Source organism: Ixodes scapularis, unplaced genomic scaffold (genome assembly GCF_016920785.2).
Source record: "Ixodes scapularis isolate PalLabHiFi unplaced genomic scaffold, ASM1692078v2 PGA_scaffold11__112_contigs__length_91849675, whole genome shotgun sequence".
Taxonomy (NCBI): domain Eukaryota; kingdom Metazoa; phylum Arthropoda; class Arachnida; order Ixodida; family Ixodidae; genus Ixodes; species Ixodes scapularis.
The window spans coordinates 54,897,829-54,922,040 of NW_024609837.1; the positions used below are offsets into that span (position 1 = coordinate 54,897,829).

Consider the following 24,212-nt stretch of genomic DNA (forward strand, 5'->3'; position numbering starts at 1 on the left):
CTCTAAGCTGGCCGCCCGGTGGAAGCTACCCGTTCGCCGGATCAGCCATACGTCTACCTGTTTCCCGCCCACACCCCACCGTAGAGTCATTATAATGTACGCTACAGGTTCAACAAGCGCTAGTGTGCTGTTGCAAAATGAAGCAGACAGCAGACAGTCGAAAATTGACTTCCGGTAATGCGTTATGCGGGAAAGAGCAGATGCTTTTTTTTTTTTTTTGCGGTCGATGTAATGAGCAAATATTACGAATAATTATAAAGTAGTAATAGTTTAGGACCTTTCTCCATCACGTAAATAAAAATATCGATCGGTTACAGTGTGTTTCTTGTTGATTCATGGTTTTAAACACAGGGGTAAAAGCGGTAAAAGGCTCGAGGTACACCTAAGTACTTCTTATGAGTTGTGAACGCGAAAGCGTCAATGTCGTTTTCGCGCGCTTCCTCGTGAAGTAGCCGCGCCTCGCTGACATCGGCCGTGCCGCCGGCACGGAATCGGTTGCAGAAATCGGCCGGCTGGCGCGCTCGGGCGGAGGGCGGCGCTAGAGTTCCTGTATAGCTACCTACGGTAGCAGAGTTGCGCATTCAGCCTCGGCGCTTGGCCGTAGCGCCGGCTTTCCCGCACGAGCTGGTTGCTTTGCTCCTCACGTGACTAAATTTGGCGAATAGCGGCGCCGCGCGCGCCGCCGCGCATGGAAAACAGGAGAGGAGGAAAAGGAGGCGGAAAGCAGGGAAACATACGCCGGGGCAAGAGAAACGTCGGCGGAGCGACCGTAAAGGTGGCTTTCTTGCACGCCAACGGATGCTTTGCTCCTCACGTGATGGATCTCGGCGAATAGCGGCGTGGCGGCGCGGGGAAAACAAATGCGCAACTCTGGCTCCCGTAGGGAGCCTATACAGGAACTCTAGGCGGCGCGGACACGCAGCGCCATAGGGTGATGCTAATCGACACTGACGCGCGTCGGCTTTATTTCACTGCCGTTTTGCGTGGTTTTTTGTGTGGTTTCAAAGCTGGGGGGGGGGGGGGGGGGGGTTTAGATTGCGGCTTTGGAAATTTATCTGCTGTTTGTCGCGGCTGATGACGTCGGCTCGTTCCATGGGACAGTCAATGCGTTCGTATTAAAACAGCTTCATACATGCATTTGGTGAACTATCGGGCACAATTAGAACGAACACGGCGGTGGCGCTTTTCTGCATAAGAGATTTGCGTACCAAGCGAACAAAGGACATGTGGAGAACCAAGAGAGACGGCAAGGACTACGCACTAACACCGGATCAGTATTTCCCTGCGCATGCATTGTAGACGATCGAAATAAAGTGAAGGCCAAGTTAACATAATTCGATTTGCAATAAACAAGTATTGCTTTATTCTCTCGCTCGTACATGTGTGCGAAAATACTTAATTGTTCTGCGTTGGAAACATTACTCGTCCGGACGCTCGAAATATTTGAAGACATAGAAAAGCCAGAAAACAGGTGCCTCATAAAAGCTGTCCGGCATAGGAAATAATAGAAAGACACACCTTTCATAGCCCGCGTACTCCATCCTTTATGTTTTGAATGATTTTAATCGCTCGTAAAGATGTGCGACGGGGTGATTTCTGTATACGTGATAGGACTGACATATTAGCAATATATAAGCGTCACTGGAATGCCGGCAAGCCTTGAACACGCTTTACATCCCTTTCGATTGTCATTTTGCTTAGATTTGTCGCTCGTGTTTACAGACCTCCTTAGAACACAGGTTTGGGCACGACATATAACTAAGTTTAACGTCGTTTACTGGCGAAAAAAAATGCTGTAACTAAAGGATTTATACGTTTTCAATATTGATGAAGGTACATACTATTCTGTATTACCCAAATAACAAAACTGATCCATGTTATTTTCCGGCGAAAAGAGACAATGCACGCGCGTTTTTCCATTGGGATGCACCGGAGCACCTCAAAAGTAGACTGTCTACTTCAATTTCCATCCAGAAAGTCGCATAGACATTGTGACAATTAAAATCGCTAAAAAATAAGACACAGACCAGGAGTGCAGTTGCAACTAAAGTTTAATCGGAAATAATTAAAGAAAAACATATATGCCTTAACAAATCACCTGTGTCATGTACGCACATCGTCCAACTAATTTACATTTATTCTTACTAGCTTGGCCTATCAAAGGTCTGTAAATATGCCACTTCCGAATCGTTGAGGACAATCGATGGGGCGCTAACGCACGTATCTTGACCACACTTCTTTAATAAATATGCCTCTGAAATTTGCCTTGTCATTTTGTTCGGTTCCAGCTCAAGATAAGTGTTCCTGAAACTTTGGGACAAAATCGTATCAATTGCAGCGCACCGAAAGATTACCCGCGAGCGACGATCTCATCGCCAGTGCGTGCTCTCTTAGTGTATGTTTATGCAGCGTCCGGACTGTCTTATGTAAACCCTCCCACAAGTTAAAGGTGTTCTGTATACAGGTATACCGACCCTTGCTTGCATTCTACAAATCTAGCCACATGTCTTATGTTACAGACATCCACCCCTAGATCTACCCGCTACACTCTTACACGCAGTTTACCCAATTTCTCAACCGCTGAGAGTAGTACCGGAACTCCATGATTTTTTTTTACACAATTTCTATAAACTATGACTAATTTTGTGTATATAAGGTATAACGGCTGGTTTAACATTATTTCTGGGCTTACCACCACTCTTTCTGACTCCCGAAGTTCTCGCAATAATTTTACTGCCACCCCTTTGATGAGCGTAAGGGAATACTCACCGTCCTCTAATGTCTTCACTTGCCTTCCAAAGCTGTGCGCCACAGTATGTGAATAAAATTTAATGAACGATGCTTTTAGGCACGTGGTAGCAATACCTCTCTAATAATCTTGGAGTGATTTGAGTCAAATTGTAACACAGCTTTTTTCGCTCCAGGGCAGTAAAACTAAGAAACATGTGACGTCAAAAACAAAAGTCTCAGGTCTAAAAATTGCAAGGTACACTGCACAAGATTTTCCATGGTGAAACTCAGACCCGAATCGCAAGTGCTAAAGAAACATCTAACATTCTTGATATAAACACTGTCCTTTCTGTACCTCCCTCCGAGTCAAACAACACAAGGTAATCATCTACACATCTAAATATTCGAATGACTTTACTATATAAAATTGTTGAGATGGGGAGCTTTGGCCCGTGTTATTGAGGCTCTCAGCCTGTCAAAACCTAGGCTCTGACAAAGTGGAACGGCCCTATCCTTTAGTTTCGTAAGGGGAACCACTCTCATATCCTCAAAATTCTTTAAAACTGCTTGTTCACTTTGTCCTAAAAGGCCACGCGAGTAAGAATAAATGTAGATTGGTAGGACTATATGCATACATGGCATGGGTGTTTTGTTGCTGAGGCATATATGTGTTTTTTTCTGTTTGATCAATTCAGATTAAACTTCAGTTGCAAGTGCGCTCTTTGTGTGTGCTGGTTTTAATGGTCCTCGTCTTTTTTTAGGGCTTTTAATCGTCACAATGTATCACCAACTAGCCCAAGTGAATAAACTTTTACAGTTTATTTCTTCTACATGGGGCTCTTTTCTTCATTCGCCATGTTTTCAACAGGGCATCTACTCCATCAACGCCGTGGCTATTACGGAAGTCAAGGCTAGGCATTGTGCTGACGCCATCAGTATTGGATAGTACCCAAGAGATGTCATAATCCTGTTCACTGTACCATCATCATTGGCGTACCAACTTGTATTTGAGTGAGGGGGGCAAACCAGACCTCCCCCTTCCTCCCCCCCAGGCCGGGGGGCTGTGCCCTTGGGTATCCCTGGGGTGCCGCCAGCCAGTGTTTGCCCTGCCCGGTGGCGGTTGTTTCGGGGGCGGGGGGGGGGGGGGGGGGGCAAAACACGTGCCTCGCCCCCCCCACACTCTGAGAAATGCGGGGGGGGGGGCAAGCACCCCCTTGCCCCCCCGGTTGGTACGCCCACGACCATCATCGACCGGTCACGCAAAAATGATCTTCAAGGTGCCCTAAAGGTACGGTGTTATTCCGCATTAAAAGACTAGAGGATAGCGGAGTGGAAGCCGAGGGAGTATCGTCGACAGGCTGGAAGGACCACTGAATCTTTTTTTGGCAACAACTACTGACTTCAAAGTCAAAGCCTACGAGAGGAAAGAAGAGCGGTGTGTGTAACGTGGTGATGATGGGGGACGCTAAATCACCTATAGATATCATGAGAACGCTGGAGAAAGGTCTCAAAATTTCCTGTGAGTCGAGCATGAAGCCCCAAGAATTGCTCGCACTTGTCCGGAATGCAGGGCAGAGAGTAGTAGATATATCTTAGACGGGTTGATGCTCTCCTCCGAGATAAACGGGACAGGTCCTTCAAAAAAGGCATCAGTTGGGAGATGTTTCTTACATTCGGCGACAACTTTTCTTGGCAATGCAGTGGAGGTTGCAGACACGTGATCCCTGTCCCATTTTGAGCACTGGATAAGGCTATCAGCGGGTTCTCGTCAACTTCCGCTGCATTGCCAAGAAAAGTTGTCGCCGAGTATAGTGTTTGAATGAACGGCTTAAGCTACTGGTGGCTGATAAAGAGGGTGGTTTCGTCCTCGTGCCTGAAAGTGAATTTTTTAGAAACAAGTAAACAAGCAGTTTTAAAAGAAAAAAAAATGAACTGGGTTCCTTTTACGAAAGTAAAGAATAGGGCAGGTCAAATTTGTGAGTCTGTGCCTTGACAGGCTGAAGGCATAAATGGCATGGGTCAAAGATCTTTATCTCGAAATTTTTTTTCTCTGTAAAAACACACCGAGGGAATATGTAATTCTGAGTTATAGTAACGCAAAAGGGGTCGAGGCAACTACAGATATATCTTCAACGACATATGTGACGTCTACATTGCCAAGATCCCTTTAAAGTGATTAACTCAGAGGACACAGCTGATATTTTTAAAAACTTTAACCCAGGGGCTTGTGATCCAGTTTACTTTGATGTAAAAAACCTTATTGAGAAACAGCGCGAATAAGTTATAAGTTTATAACACTCGGACAAAGAGAAGAGAGCACACAGGACGAGGCGCTGTGTGTTCTCTTCTCTTTGTCCATGTGTTATTCGCGCTGTTTTCTAATATGAATTACTACCAACCAGCCAAACTTTTTATCTAGTAGAAAACCTTTTTTATCCGATACCACGTAAGGAAATCTGAGAGTGTTTAAGAAACCAACGATATGTAAGAAGTTCCAGAATGAATGTGGTGTTCATGGATGGCGTTTCTCAGAGATATTAAGTTTCTACCTTGACTCCACCTATATTTTGTTTGGGGGATCACATTTCATACAGAAAGAGGGTGTACGTTTCGGGACGAGCGTAGCACCAGTGCTGAGTGATTTATTTTTAGAAAAATGTGACAGAGATATTAAAGATAAGTTAAATAGTAAAGTCATTCAAATATTTAGATATGTAGATGAGTACTTCGTGTTGTTTAACTCAGGGCAAGGTACGAAAAGGACAGTGTTTATATTAAGAATGTTAGATGTTTTTAGTATTTGCGCCTCGGGTCTGAGTTACACCATAGAAAATCCTGTGCACTGTACCTTCTCATTTTCAGACCTCAGACTTTTATTTTAGACGTCACATTGTTGTGAAATGTAAACGTGCTGCGGCGCGGGCTGCACGCACTTGCACTGGGACTTGCATGGCGTCTGGTTCGATTATGACTACTGGCGCAGTGCCGCGACGCAGATATCGGGGAAAGGTGCCTGACAAGATGCCGTCTGTCGGGAAGCTGGAAGCGTTTGATGCAAGTACAGGGTGTCACAAAAGAAAATTTACACGGTCTTTTTTACCGCAAAAATAAACTAGGCATCGCCGAACGCTCATTCTCCGCCCAAAGGTAGCGGCTAGAGGTCACTACCAGATGCCAAAGTTTCAGCCCGACCCGATAACTTAATCAAAAGTTATAAGTGATTTTCTGAAAACTTCAATGGGAAAATGGCGATCGACGGAGTTTTCATACACATGGGGCTCTATGGCACCAGAAACCGAAAACGGGCAAAAATGGGCTCCATTTTCCCATTGAAATTTTCAGAAAAACACTAACAACTTTTGATTACGTTATCAGATCGGGCTGAAACTTTGGCATCTGGTTGTGACCTTTAGCTCTACCTTTGGATGGAGAATGAGCGTTTGGCGATGCCTAGTTTCTTTTTGCGGTAAAAAAGACCGTGTAAATTTTCTTTTGTGACACCCTGTACAACTGAGTTTGCGGAATACCAGGTGCGTGTTCTCCTGTACTTCCTGGCCAATGATGTTGCCTAGGAAAAGAAATCGGCCGTATTTCTGTCAAGCTGCGGGACAGCAACATACTCATTGCCTACAAAGTCTACTCGCGCCAACGAAACCAGGGGAGGCGACGCTCACCGAAATCTTCGCAGCGCTCAATGTCCATTTCAAGCCCAGGGTATCGGAAGCTGTAGCAAGCTTCAAATTCTTCTCAAGGCGACGGCACGAAGGCGAGGTTGTCAGTGACTATGTAGCGGCGCTAAACAAGTTGGTAGATGACTGCAACTTCGGCACTACGCGCGACCGCATGATGAGGGACCATATAGTGTCCGGTATTCACGACACGGGAATGTGGACACGGTTATTGGAATCGACAAACCTGAACCTGGAGTCTGCCAAGCAACTGGTCATTGCAATGGAAGCCGCAAGAAAAGACGCCCAGACCCTCTGTCCTCAGGCTGCGTCAGTGGGCGCAGTGGAGCCCACCAACTTTGTGGAGCCGCCCAGACGGAATGCGGCTAACGCAGCTGAGCGTGGCTGTGATCGGTGTGGATATAAACATCAAACGTTCCTGTGTCGCCACCGGGCAAGCACCTGTTTCAAGTGTTTAATGTCAGGGGTACATTGCAAGGGCCTGCAGAGCGGCACCGACAGGCCCAAAGAATCGGATAGACTCTTGTTCTGTGCACCAAATGAACGACCTCCAGGAAACACAGCGTGATGTAGACGAGTGCGCCATGTGGTCGCTGCGAACAACAGGACCCGGGTGCAGATTAAAGCCATCGTGAACGACGTGCCACTAGTCATGGAGCTGGACACCAGAGCCAGCGTTTCCACCATCGGTGAGAAAAAGTTCAATGCACTGTTTCCTGGAACGCCGTTTGAACACTCCGAAGTGAGACTGAAGAGTTATTCGGGAGAGCTCTCATCGGTTCTGGGGAAGATTACTGCAGCAGCCAAGGTGGGAACACGTGAATCGACACTGCCGTTGTTTGTGGTGAAGGGGACTTGTCCGATACTTCTGGGCAGAGACTGGATGAAAGCATTCAAGATTACTATCTCGAAGCCTGAGGAAGTGAATGCGGTCAGTTCCGTCGAAAGCCTAGTCGAACAATTTAGCGAAGTTTTTTCAGAAAAGCTTGGAACAATGCAGGGTGTGTTGGAGAAGATCATACTGAAGGGAGGGTCAAGACCGAATTTTTTTAAAGCACGGCCAGTGCCATTCACACTTCGAGACAGAGTAGTAGAGGAACTGCAGCGTATGTAGCGCGAAGGCATCATACGCCCCGTCAAGACGTCCCAGTAGGCTGCACCCGTAGTTCCTGTGGTCAAGCAAGATGGCCGCGTACACCTTTGTGGCGACTTCAAGATCACCATCAATCCAGCGATGGTCAGCGAAAGCTATCCGATTCCTAAGATTTATGGACTGTTCGCGAAACTGAGCAACGGGGTGAAGTTCACCAAGCTTGACTTAAAGGACGCGCATCAACAAGTTCAGCTGAACGCACAGTCATAAGAATTGGTCACGATCAGCACTCTGAAAGGCCTGTTCACGATTACAAGGCTTCCATTTGGCGTGGTGTCGGCCCCTGCTTTGTTCCAGCGGGAAATGGACAATCTCCTGGGCGATCTGCCGCACGTTGCGGTCTATTTCGACAACATTCTTGAGACCGGCGCTAATGACGAAGATAACTAGAAGAATGTGTGCCGGGTCCTCGGGCACCTTCAGGAGGCAGGCCGTCGTTTGAAGCTAGCCAAGTGCGAGTTCATGAAGGACCCTGTAGAGTATTTAGGGCATATTATTACGCGAAAAGGGTAGCATTCCAGCCCTAAGAATGCCGAGGCTCTCCTTTTGGCTCCGAGACCGCAGGACGTCAAAAGCCTCCAAAGCTACCTGGGCCTTATTAACTTTTCTCGCAAGTTTATTCCCCGACTTTCTGCAGCACTACACCCGCTGAATCGTCTGCTAGCTCCGGACGCACCTTGGACCTGGACGTCATCTGAAGAGGAGGCTTCCTCCCAGAGTAAGTCCCTACTGGCCTCAGCAGAAATGTTGGCCCATTTCGATCCAAAGAAGAGTACTGGGTTGGTCACGGACGCATCTCCGTACGGTCTCGGTGCGGTTCTTGCGCAGAGGAAGGCGTCGGGAGAAGAGCGACCTATCGCATTTGCGTCGCGGAGCCTGGTTGCTGCCGGGCGAAACTACAGCCAGCTTGACAAGGAGGCGCTTGCTATGGTGCTTGGAGGGACACGTTTCAAGCAGTATCCTTGGGGGCGTTCGTTTGAGGCGTCCACTGACCATAAACCACTACTGGGGCTTATGGCAGCTGAGAAGCTGCCATTTGCAAATTTTATAGAAAAAATGCGCCACCTATGGGCAACGCTGCGGAAAATCGTATCTCGATAGGCTAAGCAACCGAATTTAGCGGTCGATTTGAAGAGCCTGGCTGCTGCTTGAGGCAGCCGGTAAATAGCGAGGGACGCCGGAGGACAGCGCGCGACACAGATTGGGCGAAAGGTGCATCGTTCGAGACTCGTCTTCACTCAGTGAGGACGCGATGCAGCCTCTCTCTGGCCTTCGGTGGCTATAGACCTATTGCTATATTACCCAAGCATCAAGGATAATGCAGAGATTGGTATTCCACGAGCCACACGCGCACGCCTTCCCCATATAAAAGATTCAAAGTAAATAACCAGAATATATATAGTGTTGACGAACGCGCGTGCAAGATGCAATTCGTTTTAGGCATTTGCTTTAGAAAAATTACTACTGCTGAGGCCAGCACGTGCGGCGCGTGAAACACCAATCCCTGCATTCTCCTTGATGCTTGGGTAATTGAGTAATAGGTCTATTAGGAGCTAGATGTTTTTGTGACGCCCTCCTATGGTTCCCTCTCCTGACGTCATTACCTTTGCGAACAATAAAGGCAAACAATCATCGCGCTCTGAAACCAACACTGAAAACATCGCCAATGTTGGAGTTCTTACATTACTCTAATTTCCGTCAATCAGAAATCCTTTGCTGACGTCATAGTCAGCATTCGGCCAATCGTGGCAGGTCGACCACAGCGTCGCTCATAGGAGAAAAATGGTCCTCGCCGCTGCGGGAGGTCGCGTTCATAAAGGTGTTTCTTAACTAAACTACGAACCCAAGCAGCACAGAATTTGTCCAAGCAATGGCTGGCGATGGTCTTCTGGCCAATAGGCAAAGAGTGGCCATTCATCGGCCAATGCTTAGCAGTTGGCTGATGGCCAATGGCCAATGACCAAAGAAAGGACAATCGTCAGCCAATGGATGGCCACTGTCTGGCCTCTGGCCAAAGGACCGCTTCCAGCCATTGGCCAATGATAGGCCAAATCTGTGTTGCTTGGGCAGTGACTGCGGAACTGCTGCTTCTGGCCGGCAGCGCGTGAACGCGAATTATTCGTGCGATGTACCATCACCTCGTCACTGTAAGGAAAATAAAATATTAATTTACACGATCGTTTTGTACTTCAAATGGTAAAGGGAGTGAACGCAATTAAAAAAAAATTAACTGTATTAGCCATTTCAAACCCTGTTTGTCGTAAGGTTCGTGGGAACGCGTAGATGTATAAAGAAAAAAAAACATTGACTCATCTGTTGTGTCAGGAAAATTTTCTAACCCTCTTTTACTTACACCAGATCGTTCAAGTATAAAAAAAGTGAAGTATCATTAGATAAAGGGAATGATTCCATAAGTGTCTCTACGTAGCGCGAGAACGGCAGCCAACGTTTGAACAAGAGAGAGTCGGCTGTTCAGGCTTCTTGGTAGTTTCCTTCTCAAGACGAGTCGTCTACCTATTTAGCTTTAGTTCTGAAATAGTGGCTTTCTGAGTATCATAGCCTTAATAGAGAGTTTTAGTAGATCGTTCCCATGACTCCGATAATGATACCCGATACTCTGCCACCGTCTCCCTAGCGCATGCATAGTATCATTATCGGGGCTATCGGACGTATCGGAACGATCTACTAAAACTCTCTATTATAATATAGTTTTTCGTTGTAATCTTTTTTTATATTTCGTGAAGACGCGCACGTGCCACACGCACAGTATTTATAGCAGGTATCCGCTCGTTAGGAAGATATGAACCTTGTAGGGTAAATAAAAACAATACACGGCTGATGGTTACCGTAGCTCATTTATACCTGCCGAATACGACAAAAAAGAAGGTGCCCAAAACCGGCATCTTCCGTCACTGGAGCGTGCTGTAATTAAGTAGTCACGGCCATGAATAATGGCAGTGCTGCTTCCATGGCTTCGAGACTGCTTCAGAACTTGCTCGATAGCGTTCGAAAGCCTACCGTATACTAACGTTGCTTTACCTGCCCTGTCCCGCTGTATTTTAATCTCTTGGGAACATCGCGCGTACCCGATTAAGGTTGATCATAGCCAATGCTGCTGTCCCTGGTGTCATCGAAGAGCCACTACGATATAACTTTAGTGTGCACAGTACGAGCATGGAAGCTGCAGCACGGCTAGTACGGTTGCTGCCGTTAGGGCGTGTAAAGAAAACAGAGCCGTTTCACCTGCAGCGTTAAAGGATGCATTCGCCATCGCCAGCTGTGTAACCCCTGTCAGACTGGCAATTTAATGTCAGTTCCATCGAATGATATTTGTGTGATCGGCGAATCAGCTCGCGATCTGTCGCACGGAATACGCTACGCCAGAGTGTCGCGCACTGATTGGCTGATCGCTGAAATGTCATTCAATCGAATGGGATATGTGAAAGCTACAATTCCTATTTACAAGATGCAAAGTTACATTGTATAAGGATTGAGATACAACCCACCTGTAGACCGAATTACAAAAATCCTCGCAGGGGTAATCCCTGCAACTCTCCATGCATGTGATGGAGGATCTCTTGTGCCTGCAGTGCGCCGGACACGGGTCGCTGAGGTACGGATATTCGAACGCAAGGTCCGACAGAGATCCGGAACCGGACACAAGGCCAGACTCCGCGGACCTCTTGTGCTTGTGGACCCTGGGATGCGGAGGTCGGTCCTTCTTCGGGAGCACGTTTTTGCAGGCGCTGCAGCGCGACTTATAGTTTGACTTCTGGCGCCTGCGCATACTTTCACGGAGGGCCTCTTTCTTGGTCCTCCGCTGCCGTTTACCCTTCGTCGATTCCGTACTGCTCTGCTCCGAAGAGTCTGACTTTGTTGCAACCTTGCGCTTTCCTGAATCGGAGTAGACCTGGTCCCCTCGGGTGATGCCGCTGTCCTCAGAAGTAGATGGTCCGGAAGACTTGTCCTTGACTTCGGGTTTCTTGTTCGAAGAGTCTGTCATAGAGTCGGACTGCGTACTTCCGTCTTCTAGCTTGGGCATCCTCACTGCCCCTGCGGTCTCGTCTTTGGGATTCGAATCCGCGGCATCCGCTTCGAAGGAGGATTCTTGAGGCTTCCGGATATCTTCTATCTGGACACTGCCGTCTAAGACGGAGACCGGTGCTACGACAGGAGCCGGAGGCAGGGGAGGTGCTACTGGAGGAGAGTTTGCTTTCAACTCTGTTTGGACGTCTGCTTTCACCACTGTCTTGACGTCTGTTTCGACGTTTGTCTTGACGTCTGTTTCGACGTTTGTCTTGAAGTCTTTCTTCAAGTCTGTCTTGACCTCAGTCTTGACGTCTTCTTTGCTATCTGCTCTAAAATTTGTTTTGACTTCTGCTCCGGAGTCCAGTTGAACGTATTCTTGCTGCTTGGTAGGTTGCGCCTCCTGGGACGCAGGGACTGCGTCCTTATTTAGAAGTTCAATGGTCCTTCGAATTCCCGGTTCTGGAATCCTCTTACCCAACCGCTCGGCGATCACTTTTTCAACGAGACTCAACTTCTCCTTGGTGATGATCGACGCCCTGCCGGAGTTCCGGAGTCGGTTGAGCACGTGGTCCTCTTGCTTCTTGCCGTTCTCCTGCCACTCTCTCAGCTCCACTAGCGGCCGCGGAGAGGAAGATCTGTCTGAGTTCCAAGTGTCCGTTTTCTGCGTATCAGACTGCCCTTCCGGCTTCGCAACGGACTCCGGCTGAGGACTGATTTGGCGATGCGGCGACAATTCTCTCGGCTCTAGTTGCGTCTCCCTCTTCGTCGCTTCCACTTTCGGCTCATGGGCGGCCCTGGTGGATGTCGACGCTATAGAACCGGAGTCCGGCGTCGCCGTCGAAGCGGTCGTCGGCGTTGGAGGGGGATCCGGCGGCTCCGGAGGTTTCTTCACTAGTGTTGAATTGTCCGGTTCGTCGCCGTCTTGGGGATTGTGCACGTCCGCCGTGGTCTCGGAGGATTTCTTGATGGTGCTGCTCGGCGAGGCCTCTGTGCTGGAGTCGACGAACAAGGGGTTGACCCGGGACACGAGGAACTCTTCGTTGGGCCTCGTCTTGGCGAGGTCCGTGCAGAGCAGCGGGTCCTCGCTGGTCACCCTGGCGGGACTCTTGCTGTACGACTCTTGCCAGTGGTTGAGCAGCAGCTTCAGCATGGCTTCGTCCAGAAAGACCAAGGTCTGCGGAAACCAGAAAAAAACAAACCGGAAAGATTGAGTATCGGGCTAGTCTTCTAGAAGTGATAATATACCTTACTTTGATTTATCTATCGATGTGTACTGGGCTAATTTAATGAAATCTATCAAAATCCGCATTGTCTATACAATTACGCAAGGTGGATTTATGGGCAGTAATTGCATCTGCGTATTATTCACTATCTTTTGCAATGCAAGCTAAATCTAAATGGCGTCCTTTCTCTTTGCACGGCACACAACATACGAACGACGTTTCGATTGAAATCTCTTATAATCGAACTGGATCGCTCCGCTAGCCTGTCATTATTGGGGATTGACTCTGAATGGTCGACCGTTTCCGGCAGAAAATGAGCGAAGAAAAGTACAACGTAGTGGTTGAGCGTGTTGATGTCTAAATTATATTTATATTTAATAATTATTGATATATATTTGAAGACATATCAAGAGGACTACAACATTGCGTAATATATACCAGAACTAGATCAGACATCCTCGTTTTTTATTTATATCGCTTCAATGCCATCGTTCTCTTAGTGGCGAACGACGAGCGTTAGTCGTGGGGTTTGAAACACTCTGAGAGCTAGGAATCTTCGGTGACTCAATCATTCACCTGCAGGTTCATAACACTGTCAACGGTCTTTCGCAGAAATCGTGGCGTGCTACGAGGAAATAGGACATCTTCGCGTTACATCGCGGAGAACACAAAGTTGCATATTGCTCGAATCGAAAACTGGTTTTCGGCGTCTAAATATACAACCGCAATTTGTATACGCATAAATATGCACGGATAATCTTCGATCAGACGTCTCTTACGAACCGCTCAGCAGACTACGAAAGCAAAGAAGAAAACAGATAGTCACGCAACGAGGCAAGAAAAGTGTGTTAGTGAAGTCACCACGAAACACGAGAGAACAAAATACGAGAAAAGGAATGAGCACGATCCGGTGCGCATTTCCGGTTACCTTACCGTTCTATTTTGTAATGCGGATGCGAGTTGCTCCGTTGTACTAAGAATACGTTGAAAGAACGGCGTCTAATGTTAATTACCGCCGTTAGATGTGCGTGTTCGCGTTCTATGCGGGTTGGAGTAAAATAAATTTTCGGACCGAGTTTTTTTCCCAAAAATGGGCGATATGGTATTTTGCACCCGAGTTCTTTTTCGCTCTTTGTTGGAGGCGTAGCTGCATGAAACGAGTGACGGGATAGCAACCGATAGACGCGATGCGTGTGCGCGATAACAACAGACCCTAGGTAACAAGGATTTCTGCGAGGCAGATAATCCCGCTCGACTTGCGAGGTTCAGTAGCTCGTATAGGAGAACGCCGCTGAATTTTGAACTGAGGCGTTTCATCCCGAGAGAACATATTCAGGCTTCGAATTCCTCAATGGCTGCCAAGTGATAACACGATGTCATACCACCATAAGTCGCCTTTTTAATTTCGTCACGTTGATGAACCAGCAGAATGGTATGCACTTGGGCTAGCTGCTGAATCATAGATCCAAGGGTTAAAAGCGCTTAAAAAAAAAAAAAAAAGCTACAAGTGAAAGAAACGAAAAACCACAGAGGAACTCGCATCCCCATCCGAAAAACACTGTGTTGTTCGTTTCTTTCTCTTGTCCGTTGTTTTTTTAGCGTTTTCACCCTCGGAACTATGAACCAGCGCCCATTAGTTTGCATTCGGGCCGTCATTTTCAGTGTCGCGCTCAAGCATAAGAAGGAGCTACGACAGATCTCAGTATAGTATTAGCGGCGACATGTTTTGAAAGGGGGGGCTGGCGCCCTCCTATGGTTCCCTCTCGTGACGTCATTACCTTTCGAACAACAAGTTCAACGGTGTTCGTAATAAGCATGGTGGAAGCTTGAAATTATTGCGCTCTTAAAGTAACACTGCCAACACCGTCAAAAATGAAGTTTTTACATTGCTTTTGTTTCCGCTGATGAAAAATCCTTTGCTGACGTCATAGTCAGCATTCGGCCAATCATGGAAGGCCGATCACGGCGACGCTTTCGATCGCGCACGTCGCCAATACCACCGAGGACGTATTTGAGCCGCTCCCGTTTACTCCGCTGTTTGTTCTTTCCAAGTCGCCTCGGCGGCAAGGCCATTTCGGCCGTCGACGGCTCGACTTCTCGATTGCCGGCCCGTCGGAAGTCCCAATCAAGACCGGTATGTATAAGAACCTCAGACCAGCCGACGTTCTTTTACGTTTCTCACTTTTCTGGCAGTCAATTAGGACGCGAAAGAGCTGGAGCGACCTGTAAAACTCTGCCTCCGCGCGTAAAAATACGTACGAAAGAAAGCTGAGATTTCGAGCCGGAATTACGCCACGTTAAACCGCCCTAGATGAGGTGGAAAGAAAATAGGGGGAGAAGAAAGACGAGCATTTGAGAGGGAAGACGCCCGGCAAATCGTACTCGCTGTTTCTTTAAGGCTCTATCCTGCAGATGTTATCAGTCTGGATGTTCTTTTTTGTTTCCCGCTTTCAGGGAGGCCCGCTTCCTAGCCCAGATTTTACGGACGCTCGGCGCTTCCTCTTCGCACCATTTCTCTCCCCTCGACAGGATTCCGAGGACTTCCGCAAGCTCGTCGGGATTCGATCGCGATCCCCCTCAAAGCGAGCGCGCTATGCGCGGGTTTCTGCCGTTGCAACTCAAGAAGGTAGGGCGAGGGTAAGACGGGCCGGGGAGGAGGAAGCAGACGGAACGCTGAAGAGAGGAGGAGGATTTTACCTCTTTTCGCTAGCGTTCCGTCTGCTTCATCCTCCCCGGCCCGTCTCACCCTCGCCCTACCCCTTTGAATAGAGCCTTCTGATAAGTGCGCGCCCTCGTAGCAGAGGACGCCATAGTCTACCCACGAACTTTGAGAACGCACAGGACACGAGTATACCCTAATCCATTCGACACGAGTGCTGCGTAAGCACTCGGCGTAGACTCCCATCATACGTTTCGCGCAGGGAGATATGGCCACCGCCAGTGTTGTTCGTTAGACTTCTGGAAGTATAGACCTTTACAAAACCAGACCTCCGGATGCCGCCATTTTGCGACTAGGACGACCCCTATCAGCCAGAAATTTCTGCCACCCGCCTGAGCTGTGGAAACCCGATCGGCGCGACTCCCCACCTGCATCGTGCATTCAGAATTCGCCGGCTTTTCTTGAAAGATTATTACAATTAATTTGCCCCTTCAGGATTCTTAGCCTTTCCGTGTTACCTTCCACTCTGAGAACAAGGAAATACCAGGCCTTCCTAGGAACTAGGAAATACCAGAGCAAGCCTTCCTGCGAAGGCCTGTTTGGCCTTCGCAGGAAACGAACGAAGAAAGCGGACATCAAGGAGCTGCCACTTGCAGAGGCCGTTCGACATTCTTTAAGGTTTAATTCCTTCGAGATAATTTCCGAAAAGCCTTCCCTGCTATGTTCCCGGTCTTCACAAAAACAGATGGTAGGGTCGGGTACAGGGTATACGGGGACAGGTTAGACTCGTTCGTTCATTTGCTTCGGTACTGTGAAAAAAAACACACACACACACACATAAAAACAACAGCTTTTCTTAAAACGTGCTTTAAAATAAGCCGGATTCCATCTGATCGTTGTGAAGAGACTGTCGTCGACACTGTATATCGGATATGCTGTGTTTTTTTAGACCTTTCTCAAATCCTGTTTGGTTAACGTGGTACTGTGGAGTACGTACAATATACGTTGTTCGATTGATGAGACTCGTTGAATTTCGTGTTGGGAGGTGGGAATACCCACGCATTTCGGCTATTTTGTGAGGTCAAATATTTGAGAAAGTCAAGACCTTTGTAGATTGACACGACCGACTGACTCACCAAAAATGTCTTTCATTGATTTGTTTTTGATCCCAAAGTTAATACAATGTTTTCTTAAGAAACTCGAGAAATTCTATTCAACACAGAGCACGAAAGGGAAATAAAACTGGGAAATTTAGCCGCCACCAGCGTCCGGAAGGGCGCCTACGCAGGCTGCCACAGCCGACTGACCAGAAAATCCACAGCCCAGCACAGTCGGGCAACACTGACGTATCCTCTCAAAACCAGGGACGCGCGGTGTAAATTGCTTCGATCGAGACTGCCGCTGGAAAGGTCTATTGAGCGGTGGATGCATTCTGCGTAGACGGTTAAAGCTAACAGGGGGTAGAAGCTGAGCTAGTTGGTGGTACATATTACAACGGTTAAACCAGCTGAACTACGATAGTTGGTAGTCCAGCGATCACTTGTCTTTACTCCCTTCTCCCTAATTTCGTAGTTCAGCTGGTTTAACCGTTGTAACGGTTAAAGCAACTGGGTCCTGGGAAAGTAGCGCCGAGCTCCACGAATGCTCGCCATTTTGGTTCATGAACTGAGCAATTCTCCTCAACCTCTCCATTCATGGAAAGCCGATCCAAAATCGCTGGCGAAGGGTAGCTTTAAAAAGACGTTTCTCGTATACCGAGATTTTGCTCTACACACACTGGCGAAACAAGGGCACATTTTTGTACCGCCACCACATGCGGCATCGGTGTTTGTAGGCATTGAAAATTACCTTTCCTGTCTTTAAATACGCAAAAAGAACAATGTCATTGTAAGAGATCTGGGGAGTTCAACATGATCGTTAAGTTGATTGCATGCCCAGAGTCAACGACGCTTATATTGGTGAGTAAAGGCCGGTTCTCACATGCAGCGAAGCGCTGGTGTAGCGCTGCTCAGGTGTCGTCAGCTGCTTATCGGCTGCCATGAGCAAAAGTTTTGACGGTGCGATACAAAGCTGGTGAACGCTCCCGTCAGCACGCGCTTAGCGCGAGGTCAGCGCTATGCTTGTAGCGCTCCGCTGTAGGGTGCCTTCATGTCTCCGCTGCATGTGTGCGATGATTCGCCATAGCTACCCTTTCGAGGCTTAGAGGCTTCGAAACTTTTGATAGACGAAGAGCGTCTTGGTGGGGATCGAGATTATAAAAACAATAGGGAGTATTCACTGGCGGCCATAGCTGTGTGCGCGACTGCTGAGCGCGTGCTGACGGCGAGCTTCCACGGTTCTCTTTCAGCGTGCATTCCACACCATCAAGATTGCCGGTCTTAGCATCCTATTAATGTGACTTCGCTCTGAGCATGCGCTTTAAAGAGCACCCACAAATATGGCCGTCCAGTGAATACTCCCTATAAACATGGGGGACGAATGCCTGGGGTACTTGAAAAAAAAAGCGTTCGCAACTGCATGAGGCATTCGAAATTCCCGATAAATTTAAAGATCGCGTAAGTGAGGCGTCCATCGCCCTTTCAAACAAAGAGTTTGAGTTTATCGAAAATGTTTTGCGCCGATGTGATGATTACTAGACTGTCCGATGGGGCCTATATATGTGCTTGTTCTTTTCGAATAAACTACTGTTGCGAGCGCGTTTTCTGTTTGTCTTACTTCGGTGTCGTCCTGGCTGTTTTCGGCGCTTTTATACCTTTTAAGACCACGAACCAACTGGCCCAAATAATCACTTGCCTTAACTTTCATATTATATGGCGGAAAAGTATCGCCTCAAGCGTTTGCCTCAAGCAATTGCAAATATTATGCTAAGATTCGTGTGTTGGCCTGTCGAACTGATAGACAATGGCTATTGTGCCATTTCCACTTTTGTGAAACCTTTGATTGCGTCAGTTGCACGGTAGGGTTTGATTCCCACGAATATTGAACATAGATACATAGTTATTTTCCGTGGTGAATCAAGGATAAAGCAAATAGTATATTCCGCTGAAATGTTAAAAAAGGCATAATTTAGGGCACCCATATTGATGTTCTTTTCAAATTTTTAAGGTTCTAATTGAAATGCAATTCCTAAGTCAGGTGAAAAAGATGTGTTTTATTTTGGACATCAATAACATTTTATATATCAAATTTGTTACAACGAAATTCGGCATGTGTATAATAAATTAATATGCCTTCTTCAAGACAATCCCACCAAATTCGTTAAGGTTGTTTCCAAGCTTACATTCAGTACTTTAGATAATTTAGTTTTAGTGTATACTCTTGACTGTGTCATCCAACATATAGAAGTCATGTAAAAGTCATAACTAAACAAGAGAGTGGACATAAATAAACATTTAAAACAGTAGATATTATTAGATAAATACTCAATTGTCCTTTCTAAATTCTAAATTTGGAAAGTATATTCTCAGAATATTGCAGTCCATTTTAATACACATCATACCCATAGCTTTATTAAGGAATCGCGTGCCCTGGAAGGGTGCTTTTCCCTTACAACGCGGGTGCTCTGTGGCAAACCAAAATACTCATAATCGCGATGTCGATTTTGTGGTTGTCGCTTCACCGCAGTGCACCTGTGCATGGTGAGAAGCGCACTCATCAAAGCTAGAGAAATTGGCAGAATAAACCACGCGCACAACAAATATTGTAAAAAAAAAATAAAAAAAATAAAAAAAAAAGTCAGAGTTCTGTCAGTGATTGATAGAAAGGCAATCAAATAGTACGATATTTGACGTTATAATCGTAAATTCTGAAAATTCACTCAAGCCTACTGTCTGGCCGCGTAGCGGGGCCTGAGCTATTTATTATAAGTATTTTAAATTGACTTTCGGCGCAATGTTGGCGCAAATTCTTTCAAATTTTGGCAAATGTAGCTGGATGTAGCGAGGTAAGCACTTTGGCGCAGTCTGGCGCAAATGATGCAGAAATCAAATCCCTGCGGACTTTTATCATCGATTTATGGCGCTGAGACGATAGAAAAAAATTTGCATGATTAAGTTTTGGAAAGACGCAATGTTTTCCAAAAGTTATTTCTTTTATTAGACAAATTCTAGCCTCGCGTCGAGCCCCCATTTATGTGTTCATAAAACCAGCAATACCAACGGTTTGCTTGAAGGACAGCGCCATATTGTGACGTCATCACTTACAGGGTCAATCGTAGTACACTGTCTTTTCTTTCTGCATTGGGACATCGAAATTCGGAGTTTATCGGATAAATCCGAGTTGACGAACATTTTACCGGCGAGTGTTTTTCAGAGTTCATTGCATTTATCCCAAAACATAACCCTATCCATCATACAGGCGTTCTATGACTCATCGTATAAATGCGCTTGCTGAAATGATGAATCAACCTAATAGATGGATATGTCTAGACCGTTTGAATTGGTCGGCGCCTTGGGCCACCTAGCTAGTGCGTTTTTATTATTTTAATTGTTAATACGCGTACACGCAAAGCATACACTTTCGCGCACATACTTTTGGTTACACAAGAGCTCGCGAGTTTGTGTGGTGTTAACGAACAGAACGTGAGGACGGAAGTGACCTGGTGTAAGTTCATAATTGCAGAATTACCTGAGACTGCGGTATAGCAGGCTTGTGGGCCTCAGTAACATTTCCTTTTGCTTCAGGCGGGTTTGTTTTGACTAATTATTCGATTGATCCCACTTATTCTTGCTAAGTGGTATGCGCGTCGTGTTGAAAACAGGTCGATTGAACGTTCTCCGCTTAATTATTCCATCTCTCTGGCGCTTGAAAGCTTTCTCTTTTGGTAGCGAGGGCTTACGCGCAATGCGACTTTATCTCTTCTCGCGTTATTGCGCTCTCAAACTACTTGAGCGCATTACTATGTCAGGCGGAAGTGATAGGCTGAAAAAACAGGTTTTCTGTTTACTTATACGTTCTTTTTGTTTTGTCGAAGTCTAGTTTGGCGACTGGCGCGTCATAGTTGCATTGTAATGACAATAACGATAACATCGTCTTAAGTGCGTTGTTACTTGAATATATGCTTTGCGTGGGAGCCCGAAGAGACTTCTATTGCGCGAGGCCTCGGCGCGAGTGTCTCTACGACACCGACAGAGTTACCCGTTCATTAATTGTTTTATCATCGAAGCGTATTTCGCCGATTGTCGCGTTATAGTTTTGTTTTGATGACAATAACTATGTAAACGCAGGTTTGAATAAATCATTGATGTTTTTGATGTGTCCAATGTTTTCCAGGCTAACAACTATACGCGTACGTGGTCTCTTTTGTCAGAAAACGTTTTTAAAGCATACGCTACATGCAGGCTTAAAGGGGCCATGAAACAAATTTTGGGTTGAGATGAATGATTTTAAATTGGGACTTTACTAATCGTATATCGTTTAGTTGGCCAAAAGAAAGATGCTAGAAAGTCAAAAGCCAGCTTTTCGGTACGAACATTTGAAAATATAGCGGACTATTTTGTACGTTCTTGCCTTCGAAAGTTCTCCGCCTTTTCACTGATACATCCGCGGTTCCAAAAGCGCGTCACCGGCGCCAAACTGACGTCAGCAGAGCCCAGCTCACGGATTGGACACGAGAACTGCGTCACTCGGACGTATGCGCTCGTCAACAATCAATCCGTCGACGAATATTTGGATTCGCGTTCGTGGCCAATGAGTGCCCTAACGGAACTTATTGTCACTAGGGAATGACAAGTTCTATGGTGTCCATAAAAAGCACGGTGGAAGCTAGGAGTCATCGCACCGGTGCCGAAGGAATGTCACGACCACGTGATTTCACAATTCGCATTTGAGTTGAGGATTAAAGCTAAGGAGGAAGAAGTAGGAAAATCGTTTCATGACCCCTTTAAGGTTGTAGAAAAGGGCTTCTGGCCGGTGCAAATTTCAGTGCTCGTGCAGGGCACGTGAAATGCTCTTTTTGCGAAGCGACGAGTTTTCGCGTGCCAGACTGTGGAGATTGCACGCCGGGCTGTGGATTTGTAAACACTGGAATGGTCTATACTCCGTTCATACTTAAAGTGGCTGTGCAACGATATTGAGTGGGAACCTTTCTCACTTTACACCAGCTTACTGGCACCGAGAATACTCGAATGCAACGGCACTGACCGAGAAGAGTCTCCGGCGCGGTGGCATTCCGAGAATAAAACCGGACCATTTCTTTCAGTCTCTCCTTCGCAAAACTGGATGACGGAGCTGTGGGGGCAATGCCAAAAATGCTATACCCAGGTGTGCGTCAAGTTTTGCGATCCCGCTGTGACGATATGTAAATGCTGTTCATACAGTTGGCACGAAGACTGCGTAGGCATTCGATTTTGGCTCGTGACAATCAATGCCTCGACGTGCATTCGGGCAGGGGCTCGTGCCCAGTCGCCGGGACGACGGGGAACGCGCCCTGTCCTCTGCCAACCCAAACGCGTGGCTGTCTTAAAAACATGAAGGCAAATAATCGGCTCCAGATTACGTGACCGCTTTTTCTGGCGGCGAGTTGAGGGGGTAAACGGTGTTCATCTTTCTCGTTTTTTTTTTTTCTGAAACTGCCATTGCGTAGAGAAAAAAAAAAAGAAAAAAAGAAGCAACGTGCGTTTCATATAGGTTGTAAATGTCAAAGAATAAGTCAAAGCCGTATTTATTGAAAGTAGAAAAAAATAAAATGTTGCATCCCCCCTTTAAGCTGAGACTGCAGTCACTGCGAGAAGCACGAGTCCCTGCTTTGAAACGTTTTTCCGCAGAATGAGCGTTCGCCTAAAAATGCACGTCTCAAAGCCAGCAGCGCGGGTGAGCTCGCGCTTGTAGTTTTGGCTGTATAGTCTCAGCTTAAATGGGGCACCGCAAAGGGACGACGAAAAGCCAGTGCAGCTTCGAAAGACGTGCCTATCACTGTCAAACACGAGCGTTGAGTGACGACATTGGTCAAGAGCGTCGGATAATGACGACAGAGAATTCTAGAAGTAGGACTGGCTAAATAGGTGCACGTGACCCCTTTTGATCCTTTCGACAGCGTGATTCTTCGCTTGGAGCACCCATAAATCGGTGGGGCGTTCACATCTTCATAACTGGATGTTAATTCTAACAATTAGGAAGATCGCGCATGGTTGTGGCACGCTCCTGTCGTTTCGATTCTCTATTGGTACAGACCAAGGATATCACCAACAATATAAAATGTGCTTCAAATTTTTAACTAATTTCATTTATTATGCTCCAAATACATTCAAAATTTTTGAAAATTAATTTTTAATGAGTTGCAAGATTCCCGCTTACTACCTCGAACGCGATGCTGATAAAAATAATGGCCAAAGACGGTTTGCAGGGACCCTCTGAACAGGGAATACATGGGTTGCACTGATGTCACATCGGATACTTTTGACCACCATGTAAGAGGAGGAGAGGGAAGCTGCTTTTGTAAAATTTTGAGTGACGGGTTACTTTTCTGGGAGGAGAATAGTGACGTCTGTGCAAATCCGCGAGGCACAAGAGAGGATCCTGATAAAAGGGGAGCTCCTTCTTCCCGTCTACTCTGGTGGTCATCGGAGCGCTCTTTGAATGACGTCACGAAAGCAAATCCAGAAAAGCTTCCAAAACAGCGTTTTTTTTATTTTTTTTTTATTTTGAGGATTACGAGAAGAGGAAATGGGTAGGGAATAATTATAGACACTGTCCTTGCAACTGGAGAGCTGGACAACATCGCTTTCAGCAGGTTAACTGAAACGGCAATAGACCCATTGCTATATTACCCAAGCATCAAGGAGAATGCAGGGATTGGTGTTCCACGCGCCACACGCGCACGCCTTCCCCTTATAAAAGCTTCGAAGTAAGTAACCAAAATAAAGCGTTGACGAACGCGCGTGCAAGATGCCATTTCTTTAAGGCATTTGCTTTAGAAGAGTTACTACTGCTGAGATCAGCACGTGCGGCGCGTGGAACACCCATCCCTGCATTCTCCTTGATGCTTGGGTAATATAGCAATAGGAGGTATTCACTGGACGCCATATTTGAGGGCGGCGTTTAGAGCGCATGCTCAGAACGAGCTCACATTAATGGCCTGCTAAGACCGGAAACCTTGATGGTGCTAAATGCACGCTCTAAAAGGACTGAGGAAGCTCGCCGTCAGCACGCGCTCTGCAGCAGCGCACACGGATATAGACAATTGCAAGCATGGCGCCACAAGTGGTGCCCCATGCGTGCAAGTGCATGCAACGCGCGGGTGAACGTAGCTTTGGCAAGCTCGTAATCGCACGGGCGTGCCTGCTCGAGCCGAGACATGGCGGCGGCCAGTCGCCCAGCTTGCAATCGTCTATAGCCGCCAGTGAATACTCCCTATTGGCGGCGAGATGTTTTGGTGGCGCCCTCCAATGGTTACCTTTCGTGACGTCATTACCTTGCAAACAACAAGTTCGATGGTGTTTGTAATTAGCATGGTGGAAGCTTGAAATCATTGCCCTCTGAAACCAACACTGCCAACGCCGTCAAAATTGAAGCTCTTTTATTACTCTTATTTCGGTCGGTGGGAAATCGTTTGCTGACGTCATAGTCAGCATTCCTCCAATCGTGGAAGGACGATCACAGCGACGCTTTCCATCGCTCACGCCGCCAATAGAGTGCCACCAAAACATCTCGCCGCTAATAGACCGATCTCACCAGCTAGTATGCCACCGCTGCCGCCTTGCATCGTGGGAACTGCAGTCATTCTGCACGCG

At 46.9% G+C, this 24,212-nt stretch overlaps 1 protein-coding gene across 1 annotated transcript in view; it reads right to left on the reverse strand.

Moving 5' to 3' along the window:
* Positions 1 to 24,212, reverse strand: part of LOC120837148 (AF4/FMR2 family member 1) — a 226,636-nt gene that overhangs the window by 18,626 nt on the left and 183,798 nt on the right. Inside the window, exons 2-3 of the mRNA XM_040206363.3 lie at positions 11,923 to 12,775; positions 11,079 to 11,793 (exon numbers count right to left, since the gene is read on the reverse strand). Coding sequence (XP_040062297.2) covers positions 11,079 to 11,793; positions 11,923 to 12,751 — 1,544 coding nt within the window. The 5' untranslated portion in view covers positions 12,752 to 12,775. The remainder of the gene's footprint in view (positions 1 to 11,078; positions 11,794 to 11,922; positions 12,776 to 24,212) is intronic.